Source organism: Rhineura floridana, chromosome 3, assembly GCF_030035675.1.
Source record: "Rhineura floridana isolate rRhiFlo1 chromosome 3, rRhiFlo1.hap2, whole genome shotgun sequence".
In the NCBI taxonomy this organism is placed as follows: domain Eukaryota; kingdom Metazoa; phylum Chordata; class Lepidosauria; order Squamata; family Rhineuridae; genus Rhineura; species Rhineura floridana.
In genome coordinates this window covers 130,952,681-130,970,479 of record NC_084482.1, presented here as the reverse complement: position 1 = coordinate 130,970,479, position 17,799 = coordinate 130,952,681, and the positions used below count along the sequence as shown (strand labels likewise).

Genomic DNA, 17,799 nt, shown 5'->3' with positions numbered 1-17,799 from the left:
GAACACAGTGCAAACCTCGTATGCCTGACCAGCACATGGTCCACAAACAGATGGATCACTCCCAGTATCAGAGATGATGGGTAGGTTTGGGCCCCAAATTGCAGTCCATTTCAACATTATCCCACAAGCTCAGTGGGAGCCATTGAGGACTACACAGCCCCTCCTTTTCATCTGCACTTTGGCTTCCTTTTCCTTTCTTGGTAATGCTGGAGCAGCGGTGGGGAACCTTGGCCCTCCAGATGTTGCTGAACTACAACTTCCATCAGCCCCAGGCAGCATGGCCAATGGTCAAGGCTGATGGGAGTTGTAGTCCAACAGCATCTGGAGGGCCAAAGGTTCTCTGCCCCTATACTAGAGTGTGACCGCACCAAAGAGGAGGAGGTTTCTTACCTTGTGTTCTTTGAGTTGGAGCTCTGGCAGTTCACTGATACAGAAACTTTGTATGCTGTGATATTCTGTTTCTGCCAGCAGCCACTTGTTGGATCATCCCACCCCCTTGGCTGCGAAGCTATGCAACCATCCGTGAAAGGGCTTTAAGGCAGAGGTGGAGAACACGGTACCCTCCAGATGCTGTTGGACTCCAACTCTCATCAGCCCTTGTCCGCATAGCCAATGGGCAGGGGGGTGATGGGAGTTATAGTCCAGGAACATCAGGAGGGCCACAGGTTCCCCATGCCTGCTTTAAAGGAAGGACCCATTAACTATTGTTGCTTTCATTTCCTCTCAGTTATTGCACAGATCTGAAAGGCGCTTTAACAGTTCAAAGATAAACTGTGCTTTGTTAGTCTCTTTTTAGTCAGTTAGTAGTCGTAGCAGTGGAGTTGCTATGATTTAAATGTGGCAGAGAGTGCATTCCCAACAGGGTCCATTACCCCACACCATGCAAACTAGACAATAAAGAGTGCCAATAATGAAAAAAGTCTCATGAAAAAAATCCATTCAACATTCTGATCTTTATTTGTGTTGCAACAGGGTTTTTTCCTTGCTGTATGCAATAAAAGCTTGCTTCAGATATTAGATTTCCAGTTTTAAACAATGTTCAGAGGAAATCTTGGGAAGGTAGTAAAGTGGCCCAACAAACCTAAAAAGGGGAACATCAGGTGGTTTGGTATGTAGTAACATAGTCCATCCCTGAGCAAAATCATGGCAACTTCCACTCCTCCTGCTGCATAGACTTCTTCTACGTGCCAGTATTTGAATTAGAGGGAGGAGCAAGAGGAGATCCAGACCCCTTATCCCATTTGGAATGCCCCCCTAAGCAACTGTTTTATGAGGCTTTGGGGGCATTGTTTGGCTAAAATGGGGGGGGGAGATGGAGTTTGAATGCCACAAACTCCATATCCCCCCCCCCATTTTAGAGTCCTGCTAGCTTTCACCCCATTGGTTCCAGCATGCTATGTTTATGTGGAAAGTATCCTAGGGAGTAATTAAAAATTATGGGACACAATGGCCTTAACGCTTCTTGAACATGGACCCCCAAGGGCATATCCACATTGCAGTTCCAAAGGCAGACTTCTGCTTACACCATTCATTTGCCTGCAACTTCATCCTGCTTCGGTTCCTTGCCTGTCCCTACCAGTCCACATCCATCAGGGGCAGAAGCAATTGCAGGCCCCGTGTAAAAGCAATGCAGTCTGTTTTACAGGAATGATGCTGAGAGGAAGAGAGAGAGAGAGACTGCTTTTTCAAAGGATTTACTCTGGTGGCATTCTGTGCTCTGGCTTTAGCACATCAGCAATGAACAGAGCATAGAAGCTACCCTGTGGTTGCAGCATTAGGCTCTCCTTTCCAATCTCAGCAGGTTCCCAGCCAACCTAGTCAAGAAGCAATATGCACATCCTCATTGAGAATTCCACTCTCATCCCTGTATCTAGAAAAAAAAAATAGCACCTTTGTGAAACAAAAACAGGTATTCCAAGGATCCCACCCTTGCACACATCAGTGGATTCTGTTTTTCTATCCCAGAAGGGAAGCTGTTTTGGAATGGGTAGGCCCGAAGCAGTCTTACAAACCAAGGGGAAGTTGAACCAGTTGACTACCTGTCAGTGCCCATCCACCCTTGACTGAGGGGGTAACGAGAATCCTGTATGTCCCAGTGCTGAAGGGCCTATGTAGGTTATCTTGCAGAAATGCTGTTAGTATCACCACCCTCAATCTCTTTCTAGTCTCATGGCAGCTTGTGGAGATCCTCTTCAACCATGCACAACTGTTCTCCCCACTCCACAGTTGAAATCAATTCTGACCTCCAAAATCTTAGAAGGGAAAGGACTATAGCTTAGTGATGCCTGCCTTGCAAGCAGGCTCAATCCTGGCATCTTTCTTTAAAAGTGATCAAGCAGTAGGTGTTTTGAAATACCTGGGGCTCGAAAACCTGAGCTTTTCAAATGACAGCCCACTTTCTGATTTGCTCCTGCTGATCCCTTCTCAAGGGATCCAGATGGAATCCCTATCAGAAACTGCTCTGTCTGTCACTGCTCAGTATCTGGTGAGGAGAGAGAGGTAGTACTTTCTATGGGAGTGTGCATCCACACCAGTCTGAGGGGTCATCTACAGAGGCCTTCAGGAGCTGAATGCAAGAGAATGCCTGTCCTCTCCTTTCTTTCTCATAAAGTTCACTGGATAGAATTGAAGGGGTGTGGAAATGGATCCATCAAGTAGGAACATTGGCTGTCATCCAGCTCCAGGCTCAGGCAACTGGCACATAACTACTGGTGGGGATGCATACCCCCCATGCACAAAAGAGATGCACCAAAATAGGCTAGTGGGATATGGATGAACATCATGATATGGATGGAAGTGCACATCTAGATGAGTGTCTGATCTGAATCCACATCAGCATCCTGTTCAGAAGCCTGCTTCTGCACATGGATATCCCCTGCAGGATCAAAAACAACTGTGCTCCTTAAGCAAGCATACAAACCAAAACCAGACTCTACTCAGAAATACCCCAAGAGTTTGCTTCTATGAACAAAGGATTGTTAAAATAATTTGAAAAGGCACCACATGGCAGGGATGGGGAACCTGTAGCCCTCCAGATGCTGTTAGACCAGCTCCCATCAGCCTCAGCCAACCAGCATGGCTAATGGTCAGGGAAGATGGCAGCTGTAAGTCCAACAACACCTGGAGAGTCACAGATTCTCCATCATCAGTAGTACTTTGTCTTAAAAAAATACAAATGCTTCCTCTTCCAGTACAGAGACTAATTATCCTTGTATCACAGCCTAAAGCCCAATCCAATGCATGTTTACTAAAAACCCAAGTCCTCACTGGGGCTTACTTTCAGAATTTGTGTGCCTAAGTTTGCAGCCTTGGCTGGTTGCCAAAAATGCATAGCTAGTGAGAAACACAGCACAAGTCAGCTAAGCCATATCATCATCCTCATCATCTTCATCTATCTATATAACCAGCACTTTAGAAATCGCCAGTCTCATAAGCATGTCCCTGGAGTAAATGGAGTGGTCCTCAACAGATGAGTAAAGGACCAAATAATGCTCTGGCATTTTACTCTGACGGCCTGAATTTGTCACACCAAGCCAGCCAAGAGGTGGCTTTCACTTTAGATTAAGGTTGACTCGCTAGAGGTGCCTTTAGGCAGGCAGGCCTGCTGCTGTGAGCCATCTCCTCCATCCCAGCTTTGCATGCCTGTTTCAGTGGCACTTCCTCAGAGGTCACAATGCACCAAGTCATAATAGCTACATGGAATGAATAGCTCTGCTCAGCTGGAATGAAGGGTCTCTTTCTGACTCATTGAGGGAACAAGTTCTACAGTTTTGATTTCTTTCTTTCTTTCTTTCTTTCTTTCTTTCTTTCCATCCCAGGATTGTTCATGAAGAGCATGGAGACATGCTTCTCCAGAGAAAATCTCAGTGACCACCAGTCACTCACTCAAAACTAAGAATATCACTAGATGCCTAATTTCTGAAATTGCCTATCCCTAAACCAGAGAAAAGCCATTACTTGACATTGCTATACTCTAGACTGAAACTGGATTTTAACTTTCATTTCCCCCTTCATCACAGAAATCATAGCCACTATGCCAGGCTTCCCGGCTTCCCATAGGCATCCTCTGGCCACAGTGGGGAACTGATTGTTGGACTAGATGGGCCTTCAGTCTCATTCTATGTAGGTTTAGAACCAATATAACATTTGTAGCACAAGACTTGTCAGAGAATGCATATTTAATAAAAACAAAAAGGGAAGGCCTACAGCTTTTATCTCCATCCTTTTTTAGGGGAGGCCAAGAATAATCTGTGATTTGGGGCATTCTGTCTATGCCACAATACAAACAAGCGGGGAAGAGAAAGTGGCTTTGAAGACTTGAATTATACTATCAGAGTTTGAATCCTTTTGTGGCAAAAACAGCAGAATCTCTCTGTAGAGCAGGACAATTAACTCTAAAGAGATTGCCTTGCTCCCATTCACAACTAGTCTCAGATGAAAAATTAAAAACAACACAGACCTCTGTGCACCTTGACAATATTGAAATAAATCCCTTCACATGCAGCCCTTTCAAGCACTCATTCGCCAGTGCAATGGATTCTGCCCTTATATTCCAGAGAGAGCTGATCTTGCATAGGGAATATACAGAGGTTATCCATTTATTGAGTGTGACCCAATGAACATTTCCACACCTAACTTCTGAATTCTTGGGGAAATCAAATTTTCCCTGCACACAGCACTGAGTTGCTGGAAAAAATACAATTTCAGCTTCCTAACCAAACTATTGTAGTTATAAATCGAATGCAGATCATGGGTGCTTTAGTATAGCCCTCCAGAATCAGGCACCCTCTAGGTGTTTAGGACTACAGCTCCCATCAGCCACAGCCAGCACAGGCTGCTCTGCTATCATAGGTGTAGGATAAATGCCACAAATCCCTCCTTTCCCATCCTTTTCAAGAGTTTTAAAGCTTCTCACCACTCCCATCTACCTTTGGAGGCTGAGCAATCCTAGCTCTCTAGCACTGGAGCTCACATTAAAAAAAAATACTTAAAAAATACATCTCCACCTTTGCTATCTAAGCTAAATCTGCCCTGTTCAAATGGTTGTGGAGAAATAGTACTATTGGCCCTGGCTTTGGGCTAACAGTACTTTAGCGCTTACACCAACATGCACTTCGGGGAACAGGGTTTGGAAAGGCCAACACTCCAATTACTGTCTCCTATTGTTAAGGATGTTCTCCTTGCACAGTACACCCCCTTCCCCCAGGTGGATACCGATAGCTGCCCAATGGTACAACCGGCTCTGATCCCACCAGTTACAACAGCCCATTTCATCACATTTTATTCTCAGAGAGAAAAGCAATTGTTCAGCTGCAGATCCCTGCAATAAAAGGAGGCTCTCTCAGGTCTTTCAGTGCATTGAGCCTTCTGTTCTTCCCCTCTTAGCTGAAAGCCAGATGGAAAGAGATGTGAACGGGATTTGAAAACATTGGCCTTTTCTCAGTTGGTTTCTTCTGGTATCTGTCCTGGAATTCTGAATCCCATTGCAGTCTGGTCCAAAGTGTTCCTAGGACTGGAATTAACATACGTGGAACGGGTCTCTGTTGTACAACTGGTCCTCTGCAGGAACTGGAAGAAATTCTCGTGGATGGACCCTTCCGGACTGGAGATGCACAGCTCTTGGCTCAAGGGCTTGCTGAGGCAGTGTCGTCCCAGCTTGGACAGTTCTTCCCTGATTTGACGGTTCAGCAGCCCATAGAAAAAAGGGTTGATAGCAAAGGAGGAATAGGCAAGCCAGGTCACAACAATCTCACTGTAACCAGGGATGGTGGAGGCAGAGTTGATGGAGCAGTGAAGGTGGAAGGAGAAGAATGGAAGCCAGCAGCAGAGGAACTGGCCTACAATCAGGACCAAGGTCAGGGCAGCTTTATTCCCACCAAACAAGCGTTCTGGTGACAGCCTGGGAGGCACATGCCTGGTTGTAATGATAGTGACTTGGCTGTGAATGGAGTTTGATCTTTGTCTGGGTGTGGCTGTCCAGGACGGGACAGGAGCATGCTGCAAGGATGCAATCCGAGCCACTTTGTAGATGCTCCCATAGACTGCAAAGATGATTAAGGTGGGCACTATGAAGCACAGAGTGCTGAAGATGATCACAAAGATCTTCTTGTGAGCTCCTGGGCTCCAGCAGATAGTACACTTGCTGGCACTGCTGGCACCATTCTCCTGGGGCCAGCCCACTAGTGCCAAAGCAGCTACAAGAATGGACTTAACCCAGATGAAAACCACAACGGTAACTGCCAGCCCAGTAGTCATTTTGACTTCATATCTCATGGGGTGGACGATGTAGTAGTACCGTTCAATGCTGATGACGGAGATGGTGAGGATGGAGGCACTGATAAAGCAAACATTCAGGAAGATCAATGTCTGGCATTCAGCGATGCTATACAAAACTCTGTTGAAGCAAGTGGAGCTGGAGATGATCCCCAGTGGCATTACAAAAATGGCGGACAGCAGATCTACTAGGCAGAGATGGCAGACAAAGATGAACTTCCTCAGCAGAGGTGTCTTGAGAATGACTACCATGACTGCTGTATTGGCAACCAAGGCAATGACACTCAGCATGACCATGAAGAAAATGCCGATGGCCTCCTGAAACTGGGACACTCCAAGTGATGAGAATGCATCGGTTCCCTGGGTAGAATTAATCCTAGTTCTGTTTACCATTGTCCCCATGATCTAGTTCAAAGTGACCTGTGCCTTTGCAGCAAGAAGTGCCACTGGATGCTGAAAGTATATGTCACTGCCATCATCTTCTTTCCTGGTAGTTCTTGAACCCTGTGGAGAAGAGCAAGACTTAGTAGCATAGTAATGAATGGAACAGAATGCGCTGCTAGAATCAAATGGGAGACAAGGTGTCTTGGGGAACCTAACACATCCAATTCCAGGTTACCATAATATTGGGCCACAGCATGAACACATAATAGAACACAGGATAGAGATGAGACACAATTCAATATGACACACGGAAAACTTGGTGAGGAGGTTTAATTATAGAGAAGTCAGAGGGGACAGCCCCATTGGCTTCTGTCTTTAGACGACTATAGGGGCCATCATTTGACTGAAATTGGGGTATTTGGGTATGGGGCTTGTGGATTTCATTAAGGGCTCCCTAACTTTCCCACTGTTTATTGGAGCTCTGGGATGTTCATTGCTACAATTACCAATTCTGACCTTATCCATCAAATATAAATAAGGCTATTACAGCTGCTCCTTTCAGAGACTCAGTGGCAATCCTCTGCTCAGTTATTCAGATGTTAAGTCCCATGGTGTTCAATGGGCCTTACTCCCAGATGTGTGTGCTTAGAATTGCTGCCTTAAGTCAGGCTGCGTGTATTTTGTGGTTTTGCATTAGTGCAGAATATACATCAGGAGTTCTTAACCTGTGGTCCATGGACCGCTAAGGGCTCCTTGGACGGGCATCAGGGGGTCCATGAACTGGACGGGGGGGGGGAATCCAATGCAATAAGATAAATTATATACAAAATTTTGTCTGCATGTGTTTATGTGCATTTTTCTGAGGAAGCAACTCCATAGCTTTCATCAGATTCTCAAAGAGGTCTGTGATACAAAAGAGGTTAAGAACCACTGATATACACCGAAGGTGACACTGGGTACAGAATTCAGTTTCTTGACAATTTTACCTTTCTTTATTTTTATTTTAAAAAGACTTTTCTAGCCTATATGGCAGGGCTGGGGAACCCTTTTCAGCCAAGGGACTGTGTTGTGATCCCTCATGAACAACTTTCTGGGGACTGTGCACTGGTGGTAGGTGGGTCCAGAGGCAAAATTAGGTGGAATAATTAATACGGCTCTTACCTTTGTGTAATAGACTACATTCCAGCCATGCTAAAGGCAGAGGTTTATGCATAAATACATACATACTCCTCACCATCCAGGCAAGCAAAAGCCATTAGCACAATCAAAGCACATAGTCCAATCAGGCAAAGCACCGGAGGAGGATGTGGGGCAGGGACAGTAGGGGCTGTGGCCTGGGGAGAATCCAGAGGGCCGGACAGAGGGACCTGGAGGGCCACATGCATCCCGGGCCCGAGGCTCACCGCTCCTGCTATATGGCTTCAAAAATAAACTTCTCAGTTTGTGGAAAATGCCTGGTGAATTTCAGAAGCCAGTCAAAATAATCCCTGGGGTTGGCTTTCAGTGTCTTTCCCAGCTCGTTGTCCCCTTCCCAGGACCGGCAGAAGCAGACTACATTGTGCAAAGCAAGCCCATCTTAGCAAATGTCTTGATTTTAACAGCAAGCAAGGAAGGAAGGGATCATGGAGATGATGGCTATATATTGCCTCTACTTTCAGAGCAGAAGCAGCACACCTCTGAATGCCAGTTGCTGGGAATCACAAATGGGGAGAGTGCTGTTGCGCTCAGGTCCTACTTGTGGGCTTCCCATGGGTATATGGTTGGCCACCATAAGAACTGGATGCTTGACTAAGTGGGCTTTTGGTCTGGTCCAACTGGCCTCTTCTTATGAAGGGACCTTAACAGGCCACCTACTTCCAAGGGACCTTAACAGGCCTACTTCCAGTAGCAGTGTGTGTGGTGGAGCAGAGCCATGGAACTGTCCTCCTCCTGACACTGGTGTTGCTGTGGCTTACTTGGATGGGGCAGGCCAAGCAGTGAGGCCCGAGCTGCATGGTTGCACCAGGTGGAATCACTGCCATTAATCCAGTGCTCCCCCTGGTGAACTGTGCGGCTCTGACTCATCACTGCTCCCCCTGCATCCATCCAGATAAGTGACAGCAATGGTAATGTCAGGAGGGCATCTCCATGGTTCCACCTCACCCCATCTCATGGGCCACCTACTTCCTACTTCAACCCTCTGCCAAACCAGGTAAGCCCTAAACTGAGGCCCAGAGGGGCATCACTAAATAAGGTGCAAGGTGGTATTCAGGTTACTGAGTCAGCTTCTCACTTTCCCCTCTGCAAACATTTATCTAGGCTTCCACAGGCAAAAGGTCTTTGAGGGACATGACATGGCCATAGCTTCAATATACTCCTAATATCGTTTACTTGGGCAATTTTCTTCTTGCCGGTTGTCATGGAAGACAATGAAGACACACCAGTCAGGAAGCTAGACAAGAACTTTATTATCTATTTTAAACAAGAACAGCACAGCACAGTGGAAGCTGGTCCATTATGCCTAAGGAGGCAGTGCCCCACCAACCTCAATCTGCCTTCAGCCAGCCCCCACCTGCCTGCCTTCTTACTTACATCTAGTTCAGCTTCCTCCTTCTTAGTTCAGTGTTGCCCTTGTAAAACTCAGCTGGGAGGAGGATGGGGACAAAAGTAGAATTAGTTGGCTCCGCCTCTCATTGGCTCTGGCTCCACCTGCTGTTGGTCTCCCTGCTTTCTATCCCACCAGTTCCAAATGGGCACTAGCCACCAATGGAACAGCAACAGGAAATTCCGGACTCCAACCGGATACAACTAAGTCTAGTGCCACCTAGTGACTAAACCGTATAATGATTCTATCCACATACCAGTTGATCATATGGTCTTAAAGTGGATCTAGGTTGCTTTGTTCCTGGCCCCAAAGACCCTTGAATTGAATTATCCCCCTTTGAAAACCTCCCATACCAGCTCTCAACACTTGCACCAGATTTCATCAGCATCGGCCCACCAGCAAATACAACTTTCATTCATTTTCAGCATAAAGCAGTAATGGGAAACATGTGGCCCTTCAGATGTTGCTGGGCTACAGCTCCCATCTTCCCTTATGCTCCAGTCATGCTGGCTGGAGTTGATAGACATTGGAATCCAGCAACTTCTGATGGGTCTCCAGTTCACCATACCTGGTGTAAAACGATTTAGCTTTTCTCAAGCCCCTTTTACAGATGCTAATCTGCATTTACATTTTGTTGATGCAGTCCAGACAAGGCCTAATATGGGGAGAACAAAACTTTCCACAGGAATATATCCTGATATAAAATCTCATTGTAACAGGCTAGTGGATTTTTCAAGTGGAAGATGGAATCTGCTCAGGTGAGATCCCAGGAACCTGGAGAGCCAGCTTGGGAAAACCGTCATCTACTGAGTACAGGGAACTTTGCTGGATTCTGTGGTTAATCTAATAGAGCCAATGAAAAATTCCTACCCTTTCACATTTTGGTCCCACCGTAAACCTCTTATTCTGAGACTGTGATGTCAGGAAGCATTTACTACTGACTTCCACAGGGGCAGGGGCAGCCCCTTTAAATACAGAAGAAAGAAAATGAAACCTAACAAGCCTGCATTATGAAATCACTGCTTACACAGGGGCAGAAACTGATCCGGGAGATATTAAGTGAGTCATCCTGGGTTGACTTCCCCCTCAGGAAAGAGAAAGAATACTCACAATACACCTTATCAGGGTCATCCCTGGTTATTCTGCACACAGTGACATCTTCTTGGTAGATGGAATAAATTCCTCATTGGTTGCTATGTGTTCTGTCTCCCTAGACTGTGGCAATTTCTGGTAGACTCAGCACTGAGCAGGTGTGTCTTCTTTTAAGATGTTTGAAGACAACTTATCTCAACCTAGAATCATTTTCAATCAAAACTGTCAGAGCTGCTGCTCTGAATAATATACATCCCAAAGATCTCTGCAACAAATTATCTTTTACCACATATCACATGGCACAAGGTGAGACAAATGGGAAACTGGTTTAGCCCAGCATCGTACATACGGACAAATGGCTCTCATCGCAACAAAACAGAAATAATGTGACATGCCTTGAAGGTTGTTGTGAGGACTGAATGGTACTTTCACAAACTACAGAAATTATACACACCCAAATCCTCATGCCAGTAGTTTTTGGAAACAAGGTTGATCCTTGTGTTTCCTTTTTAGTTTCAAGTGGGGGCATTCACTAGGCAGCCTCCTGAGTATCCACCATCAGTCAGAAATAAACTTAGAGTAGGTTTCCTTCCTATGACTAGATTAGCTTCTCCTGAAAGTGGCCTCTCTTTTTAGTCCAGTAAAGATAGCATGACAAAAGAAACAAAAACAAAGAAAAGAAAACGTTAAAATAATTGCAAAAGATTTTTTTTTGAGACAACTATCAGACTAGCATACAAAACAACAACAAAAGTTGCAATGTTCAGTTCTTTTACTAGACTAGTTGGCTAGTGCTAGGCAAAGCCGCCATAAGGCAGCTTGATCTCCCTGCCATTGGTGCTCTCTCCTCATTGTTTCCATCACTTGTGTGCGTGTGTGTGCGTGCACATACATGTGTGCTCCTTTTACCGATAGGTTCTCATCCCCTCCCCTGCCTTGTGATGAGGTACCATGAGGGCCAAGCCTTTCCTCTTTCAACAAGCCTTTTAGGTCAAGACCTATCCCAGTCTGCGTCTGTTTTAGAATTGCTTAATATGTTTTTTAATAGTGTTTTTAACTTTTTAAAAGTTGCTGGTTTTTAAAAAAAATATTTTTAATGCTATTTTGTTGTAATGTATTTTAAGACCTGTTTTTATGATGTTTTAAAGTGTTTTTAGTGCTTTGTTTGCTGCCCTGGGCTCCAGCTGGGAGGAAGGGCGGGATACAAATTAAATAATAAATAAGAGAATAAATAAGAGAAAGCTGACAGTTAAATACAATGTCAGTGCGCTTCCAGAAAAGTATGAGAGTTCAGGCCAGTTCCAGGGGAGCATGGGAGTGCCTTCCACACAGGGCCAGCCCTTCCTCTAAACAGAGTGAAGCAGACACCTCAGGTGACAGAAGTTGGAGACAGAGCTATGTGTGACACATGGTCTACCCTGCCCCCCTTAAGCCCTCAGGTGCAGTAGAAGACACTGTCCCATCGCCAGTGCTAAAGTGAGATTCAGCTGCCAGTCTGGTTAGCTTTTGCACATGGAATGTGAGGGGGCACCATTTTGACCATTGCCTCAGGCAGCAAAATGTGCTGGGCTGGCCCTCCCTCCTCATGCTGAATTCCATGTCACTCTAGTAATATCTATCAGAAGGAATCAAGAAACATTTGGGCAAACGACCTGCGTTCTTTCCAAGCTGGTATTGCCAGCCCCCAGGAGAGGTCAATGTTGATATGGGAAGGAACTATATTATTATTCAACTGACCCATATTATCAGAGCAGCATGGATCATGCCATCCATGCAAGAACAACCACCTGCTGTTGTGGTAACATATAAATCATCCCTCAAGTCTGCTGCAGCAAACAAAAACAAGGAAAGCTTATACATTACAGATTGCTTTAAGGTGCCTCATGGATTTCTCTCACCTTCTGTTTGTGTAGAGGTCAGTGTCTCAGTGCTGTGGATGGAGTGGTCCGAAACTTATTTTGGGATGCAAGGCTAATCTAATTCAGGCTCCTTATTTGTCATCTGTGCAAGATAATGGGCACCATAGGCACCATGCTTGAAAGCACCTTGTGCCAGGATAAAGCAATAGGGCAGAAATGCTGCTAGGACACTTCATTGGAAACCCCTTCCCTATGGCATAGAAGCATGGCTTGGGATGGCCCAAGGCTTACTGAGGGATGATACAGAGTTGTTCAAATACCAGGTCTTGCTTTAGTCTTCACTTAGGCACACAAGGAGACCCCGGCTGGATCAGGCAAAGGCCCATCTAGTCCAGCATCCTGTTCTCACAGTGGCCAATCAGCTGCCTAGCCGGACCCCAGTTCAACAGCATTCTTCCCTCCTGTGGTGTCCGGCAACGGGTATTCAGTAGCATATTGCCTCCAACAGTGGAGGTAGAATGTAGCCATTGTAGCCAGTAGCCACTGAGAACCTCATCTACCTTGAATTTGACCTGCATCTTTGTACTGAATAAAGAATTAAGAAGCCAAACTTCATATGCTTTTTTCCAGTGGGGAGGGAAAATCACATGGGGAAAGCATCCTTCCCCTAGCACTGCTGCTCTTTTTAACTAAAAATATTGCTTTAAGAGCCAATCTGGCTCTTTCCCTTGTCTTGTAAAGACCTTGTAGACACGTTTGACTTTAAGGGGACCAGATTGCTGTAAAAATACATTTCCACTTTTGTATTAATCAGTGGGGTCACACACATCCCTTTCAGGATATTTCTATCCATTCAGAAGGCAAGCTTTTGAGAGGAGTCAGATAATCTCCCTAACTGTACAAATGTACTTGGCAATTTTGCTAGGACTATTAAGGCAATCCCCAGCTCCATTAACCCTCTCCTATCCACCCACCTCAATCTTACAAAAATACATTTAGTTAGAGCACAGTCTTTGACAACATGCACACAGAAGCATATGCATTCTTCTCACGCCAAAAGACCCTGCATTGTCCTGTATATATTCTAGCATACCTACAACTGCATTTTACATACACAGGCATGCCCAGAGGAGAGCAAAGGCAATTCTTACTGAAAGCACAAGGAGCTTCTCCCCCACCCAGTAATAACAGCAGCAGATTCCTCCTTAGATTGAGTCGCCTGGGCAACTCAACACTTGCTGAAGAGGACTCTAGATATACTGGGCTCCTTCCCAGCAACAAGACCATCCCAGCAACTGTTCTGCAAGACAGGCCAACAGCTTCTGCTTATTTGTGTGTAGCCACACTATTGTCATCTTGTTCCTTCTCTGGAAAACAGCTTTGAACAAACTCCAAAAACTCCCACCAAAAACTGCTTGGCAGAAACTAAAGTTCCGTTCAAATGGGAAGGAGGGAAGGGGAAAGGGGAACAAAATTAAGACTGGATGGAGCTCAAAGGCTAGATGGAAGCTGAATGACAATGGACGACCACTCTGGTTTTAAGACAGTGTACTGCTGATGCCTGGAATTGGGGATTAATTGCAGTATTCAGCCGAGTCCTTTAGTGCAACAGGTGTGCTATTATGCACCTAGAAGGTGCTTTGGATTTAGGAAGGGTAGTATGCATAGGTATTGTGTGTGCTAGAGACCCAAGGCACATCTGTGTTGCTTGGGAAGGGAGCATTAACTGGGAGGGGGAGGAGGATGTCTGGGCCAGAACAAACAGCCTAAGAAAGCCTCTTACCCATCAACCTGTTCCCAGCACTTGGCCTCCGCTGATCCTGTGACATCACAAGAGCAGCCAGCACCAGGCAGAGGGAAGGGCAGCCTATGGGACAGAACTGGCCTGAGACCATCTCAGATGATGATGATGATGATGATTATATACCCCACCTTCTGGCCAAAGGCCCTCAAGGCGGCTTACAAAAAACAGAAATATAAAAATACAATATAAAATACATCAATAAAATAATACAATTTACAAAATACAATTTAGAAAAGTTAAATAACTGCTCTGTGCTCTTCTGGTGGATTTCTCAGATGCATCTGATTGACCAGTGTGGGAAGCAGGATGCAGACCTTTATCATGATCCAGCAGGGTGCTTATCTTTCAGCTGCTATACATTCAATAAAGAGTCAAGATGATGGGGCAAAAGATCCTAGTATGCAATATGTTCCATGCGAGAAGAACGGGGAGGGCTAGGAACTTAACTGTATGAAAAAATTTCCAGGACTGTCGTTCGATACCAGTTTTGTTTAAATGTTGTAGGAGAGGCTTTCCCCTCCCTACGCTAGCGTGGGCTGGAAGGTCTGCTGCCCCTCAAGGCCTAACAGCAGGGTGGACAAAGATCCTAGAAGGGAGCACCGCATACCAATAGCTTTAGGTGACCATGATCCATAAAGCACATTGACTGCTGTTATCAGCGCTTCTCTTTCTAACAATGCAGAAAGATGGAGCTTAAAAGACTGGGAAATGGAACCCTCTTTGGAAACTGCAGCATGTAGCAAGTGCTTCACGGTAAGGCAAGCCCTGAACTCTGCAATGTTTCTCAGGCTGCGGACGCACTATACATTTAAAGCACATTTACGCAGCCGCATAGAATACTGTCTTTGGAATAAGTTTCTTGAGGACTATATTCTCTGTCTTCCCCCTCACTTCTCTACTGTAAATTTTCAGTGCTGAGAGACACTCTGATGTTTGTTTTCCCCCCCCCTCCTTGTCTCTTCTTTTGCAGGCCACTTCACAGAAAGCATCCTTCAGGGGAGTGATACTAGCATAAAAAGTGTTTTGAACTTGTGGCCAAGGTCCATTCTTTCAGTATCCCTTTTCTGTACATAATCTCTGATTCTCTAAGCCCCCTTTACACTTGCAGGTAGCAGTGTGGAAGCCACTTCTGCTGCTGCTGCTGCTGCTGTGTGTGTGTGTGTGTGTGAGTGAGTAATACAAACACATTGAGAGGTTCTCACTCAGTCGGCCTGACCCACACAGTTGTGTTATCCCCATAATATGCTCCCAAGAAACAGGCAATTGCCCCACGTGGGAATGGTGCTTCTGCTGCAGGTGTGAAAGGGCCTGGGAAAAGTGTTAAGTGATGGCCTGGGGCCACCAGTGGTCCTTAGTGCACTTTCAGGCAGCCCTCCTCCTCACCCAACTGAAAATGATAAAGAGGGAAATGCAGAAGAACCCGCGTTTCCTTTGGCATGCCCACCCTAGGCTGAAGAAGCAACTCACTTTCGGTTTTGACTCGTTCCCTCTGTTTCTGAGGCTATGAGTGCTGTTGCTGATGTTGCCAAAATGGCACTACCTAGACACAAGATGGAACTATCAGCAGGCTTGGGGGAACTCTGAGGCTTACAAAAGTATAAAGACTTTTTAAAAAGGAAAAAACCTTAGCGAGGGGAACCCCCAAAACAACCCAATGACGGCTGAGTATGCTCAGTGGCAACAGACTACTGACTGATGGGAAGCTGGTGCAGGAGGCAGAATGGAATGGTCTGGAATCCTGTAAAGGGTACATTCCACACAGCAACATTTGGTTGCAGGTCCTACTTGTTTAAATGGGGGAAAAAACATATTGGAGTGGCTGTTTTCAGCTTTCTCCCCATTGCTTGCGTATGTTGAGTTATAGTTTGGAAGCCTCTGAAGCATCCTCCCACACAGTGACTGTAAGATAAGACAACGGGATGATCTATAAAGAACAAGTAAACTTAAATAGTGATCCACAATAAAATAAATTTTAAAACGGGCTGCAAGAAAGGGGGAGGAAACAGATCTACAGAAAGAATGTTGGGAAGTGGGCGGGGGGAGGGAGGGGAAATGACATAACTCCAATAAATCTGGTGAGGCAAGAAACTGAATTGAAAAATCACCTTCATATATTTATTTCACCAGTTTTGAAAGCAATAAAGGACCTTTCTTTTCCCGCAACTTCCTAGGGAGTACTTTTTCAGAACATTACACTTCTATTAGAACTCTTCCTTTTACTGCCACTTGGTAGTTTATAGGCAATAGGCCTTATACCAGTATATATTATTTGTATTGGCTTAGTCCCCTTTGCTGTATCAATGATTGAATTGTTGTTTTAGACAGCACATTCTTTTTTATCTAGGTAATAAAAGAGATCCAGGCAGTTCTTTCCATTTCTCCCGAGTGGGTTTTCTATCGGAACCTTTGTTGCCTCAACTCTTCTTTGCCCTCATTTCAACTCGCTCCCTCAGAATACAGGTGAGCCAATTTTGTCCCGGCATGTCAACCAACGTCTCCCTCATGCCTTATACCAGAGTATTTCTAAAATGTCCCTGCCCCTTCTGGAATGTCATACCTAATCCAATGTTGGTATTAAACTGGAAAACATGAAGGAAGCCGTTTTCCTCAAAAGGTCTAGGGTTGTTTTCAGCAAGGTTTTTTATTACACAGGAACAGAGGAAGCTGCCTTATACCGAGTCAGAAAGCTCAGTTTTGTCTACTACACCAAGGGGCAGTCGCTCTCCATGGTTTCAGACAAGGAGTCTTTCCCAGCTCTACCTGAAGGTGCTGAGGATTGAACCTGGGATCTTCTGCATGCAAAGCAGATGCTCTACCATTGCACTTCCTCTTACCACATAAAGTGTCTGTCCGTGCCCCAACACAGTCTCACACCTACACCCTCCCCAGAAGGTCCCACAAAGAAGTCACTCACCCAACTCAACCGCAGCTGAAGGTTCTTCGGTGGCCAGCACCATCCCTGATTTTTGTCTCCTCCTAGTCAGCGAGTTCTTCATAACTTCCCAGCAACGACAGGAGTTCAGATCTCTCTCTCCCCCACCCCCATGGCCTTCTTCTGAGTTGACAGCCTTATCAATTTTCCATGCTCACTGTGATGTCCTTTTTTTTCCTAGACTGCAAGCCGGTGATGCTCTGCTGGCTTTCGTACCAGCGAACAGGGAACAAGGACTATTGTCCTGTTTACAGTGACCAGCTTTGTTTGTGGAATCAAAGTCCTTTCCTGCTGTAGGGAGAAGAGAGATGAAGCAAGGCAGCTATTGCACCTTGAAGATAGCCCAGCATAGGGAGGATGCTGGGATGCATAAAATCCCTGGGAAGGGGCTTGCCTGCTCCTGCTGCTGCCGTTAGATTTTCCACACCTGGAACGGAGCTGGGAGGCGGTCGCTGCAGCAGCAGCAGCAGCAGTGTCTGCTAGTTCCTTTGCTGTGGATGGCACAGGCTGTCACATCTGGGCTTTGCCTGGCCTTTTAAAGCACTGTCTGTCATTCACAGAGAGAATTCTACTGGGTCCTAAGCACCTCTCACAGAGATCCATAGGCTTAGATGACCCAGGCCACCCTGTAATGGGACAAGGGGTTCTGAGGCTCCTGCACCTCAGGAATTCTCAACTCCACAGTGGAGAGAATTGGTCCCAGCCATTCCATTCAGACGCAGCAAGCATTACCTAGGAAGAAAGCAGGATGCAAGAGTGTGGGGGTTTTGTAGTGAAAGCAGAGCAAAGGCAGCTCGCTGCTGGCTCACTGAGGCAAGGCCCATGTTACTGAGCGCAGGGAGCCGTCCGTTTCCAGTCTGTGTCAGTTTTG

General features: G+C 45.8%; 1 protein-coding gene across 2 annotated transcripts; it reads right to left on the bottom strand.

Annotated features, from left to right (window-relative positions):
- Positions 1–3,993: 3,993 nt before the first annotated feature.
- On the bottom strand, positions 3,994–16,995 carry GPR62 (G protein-coupled receptor 62). 2 transcript variants are annotated; one of them, XM_061621979.1, is made up of 2 exons: positions 16,911–16,995; positions 3,994–6,777 (listed from the first exon to the last, which is right to left on the bottom strand). In XM_061621979.1, exon 2 carries the CDS (start codon positions 6,673–6,675, stop codon positions 5,440–5,442), a length of 1,236 nt encoding a protein of 411 aa, XP_061477963.1. In that variant the 5' UTR covers positions 6,676–6,777; positions 16,911–16,995; the 3' UTR covers positions 3,994–5,439. The 2 variants fall into 2 exon arrangements, with proteins under 2 accessions (XP_061477963.1, XP_061477965.1); XM_061621981.1 differs by lacking the exon at positions 16,911–16,995 and adding an exon at positions 13,344–13,425.
- Positions 16,996–17,799: the final 804 nt, after the last annotated feature.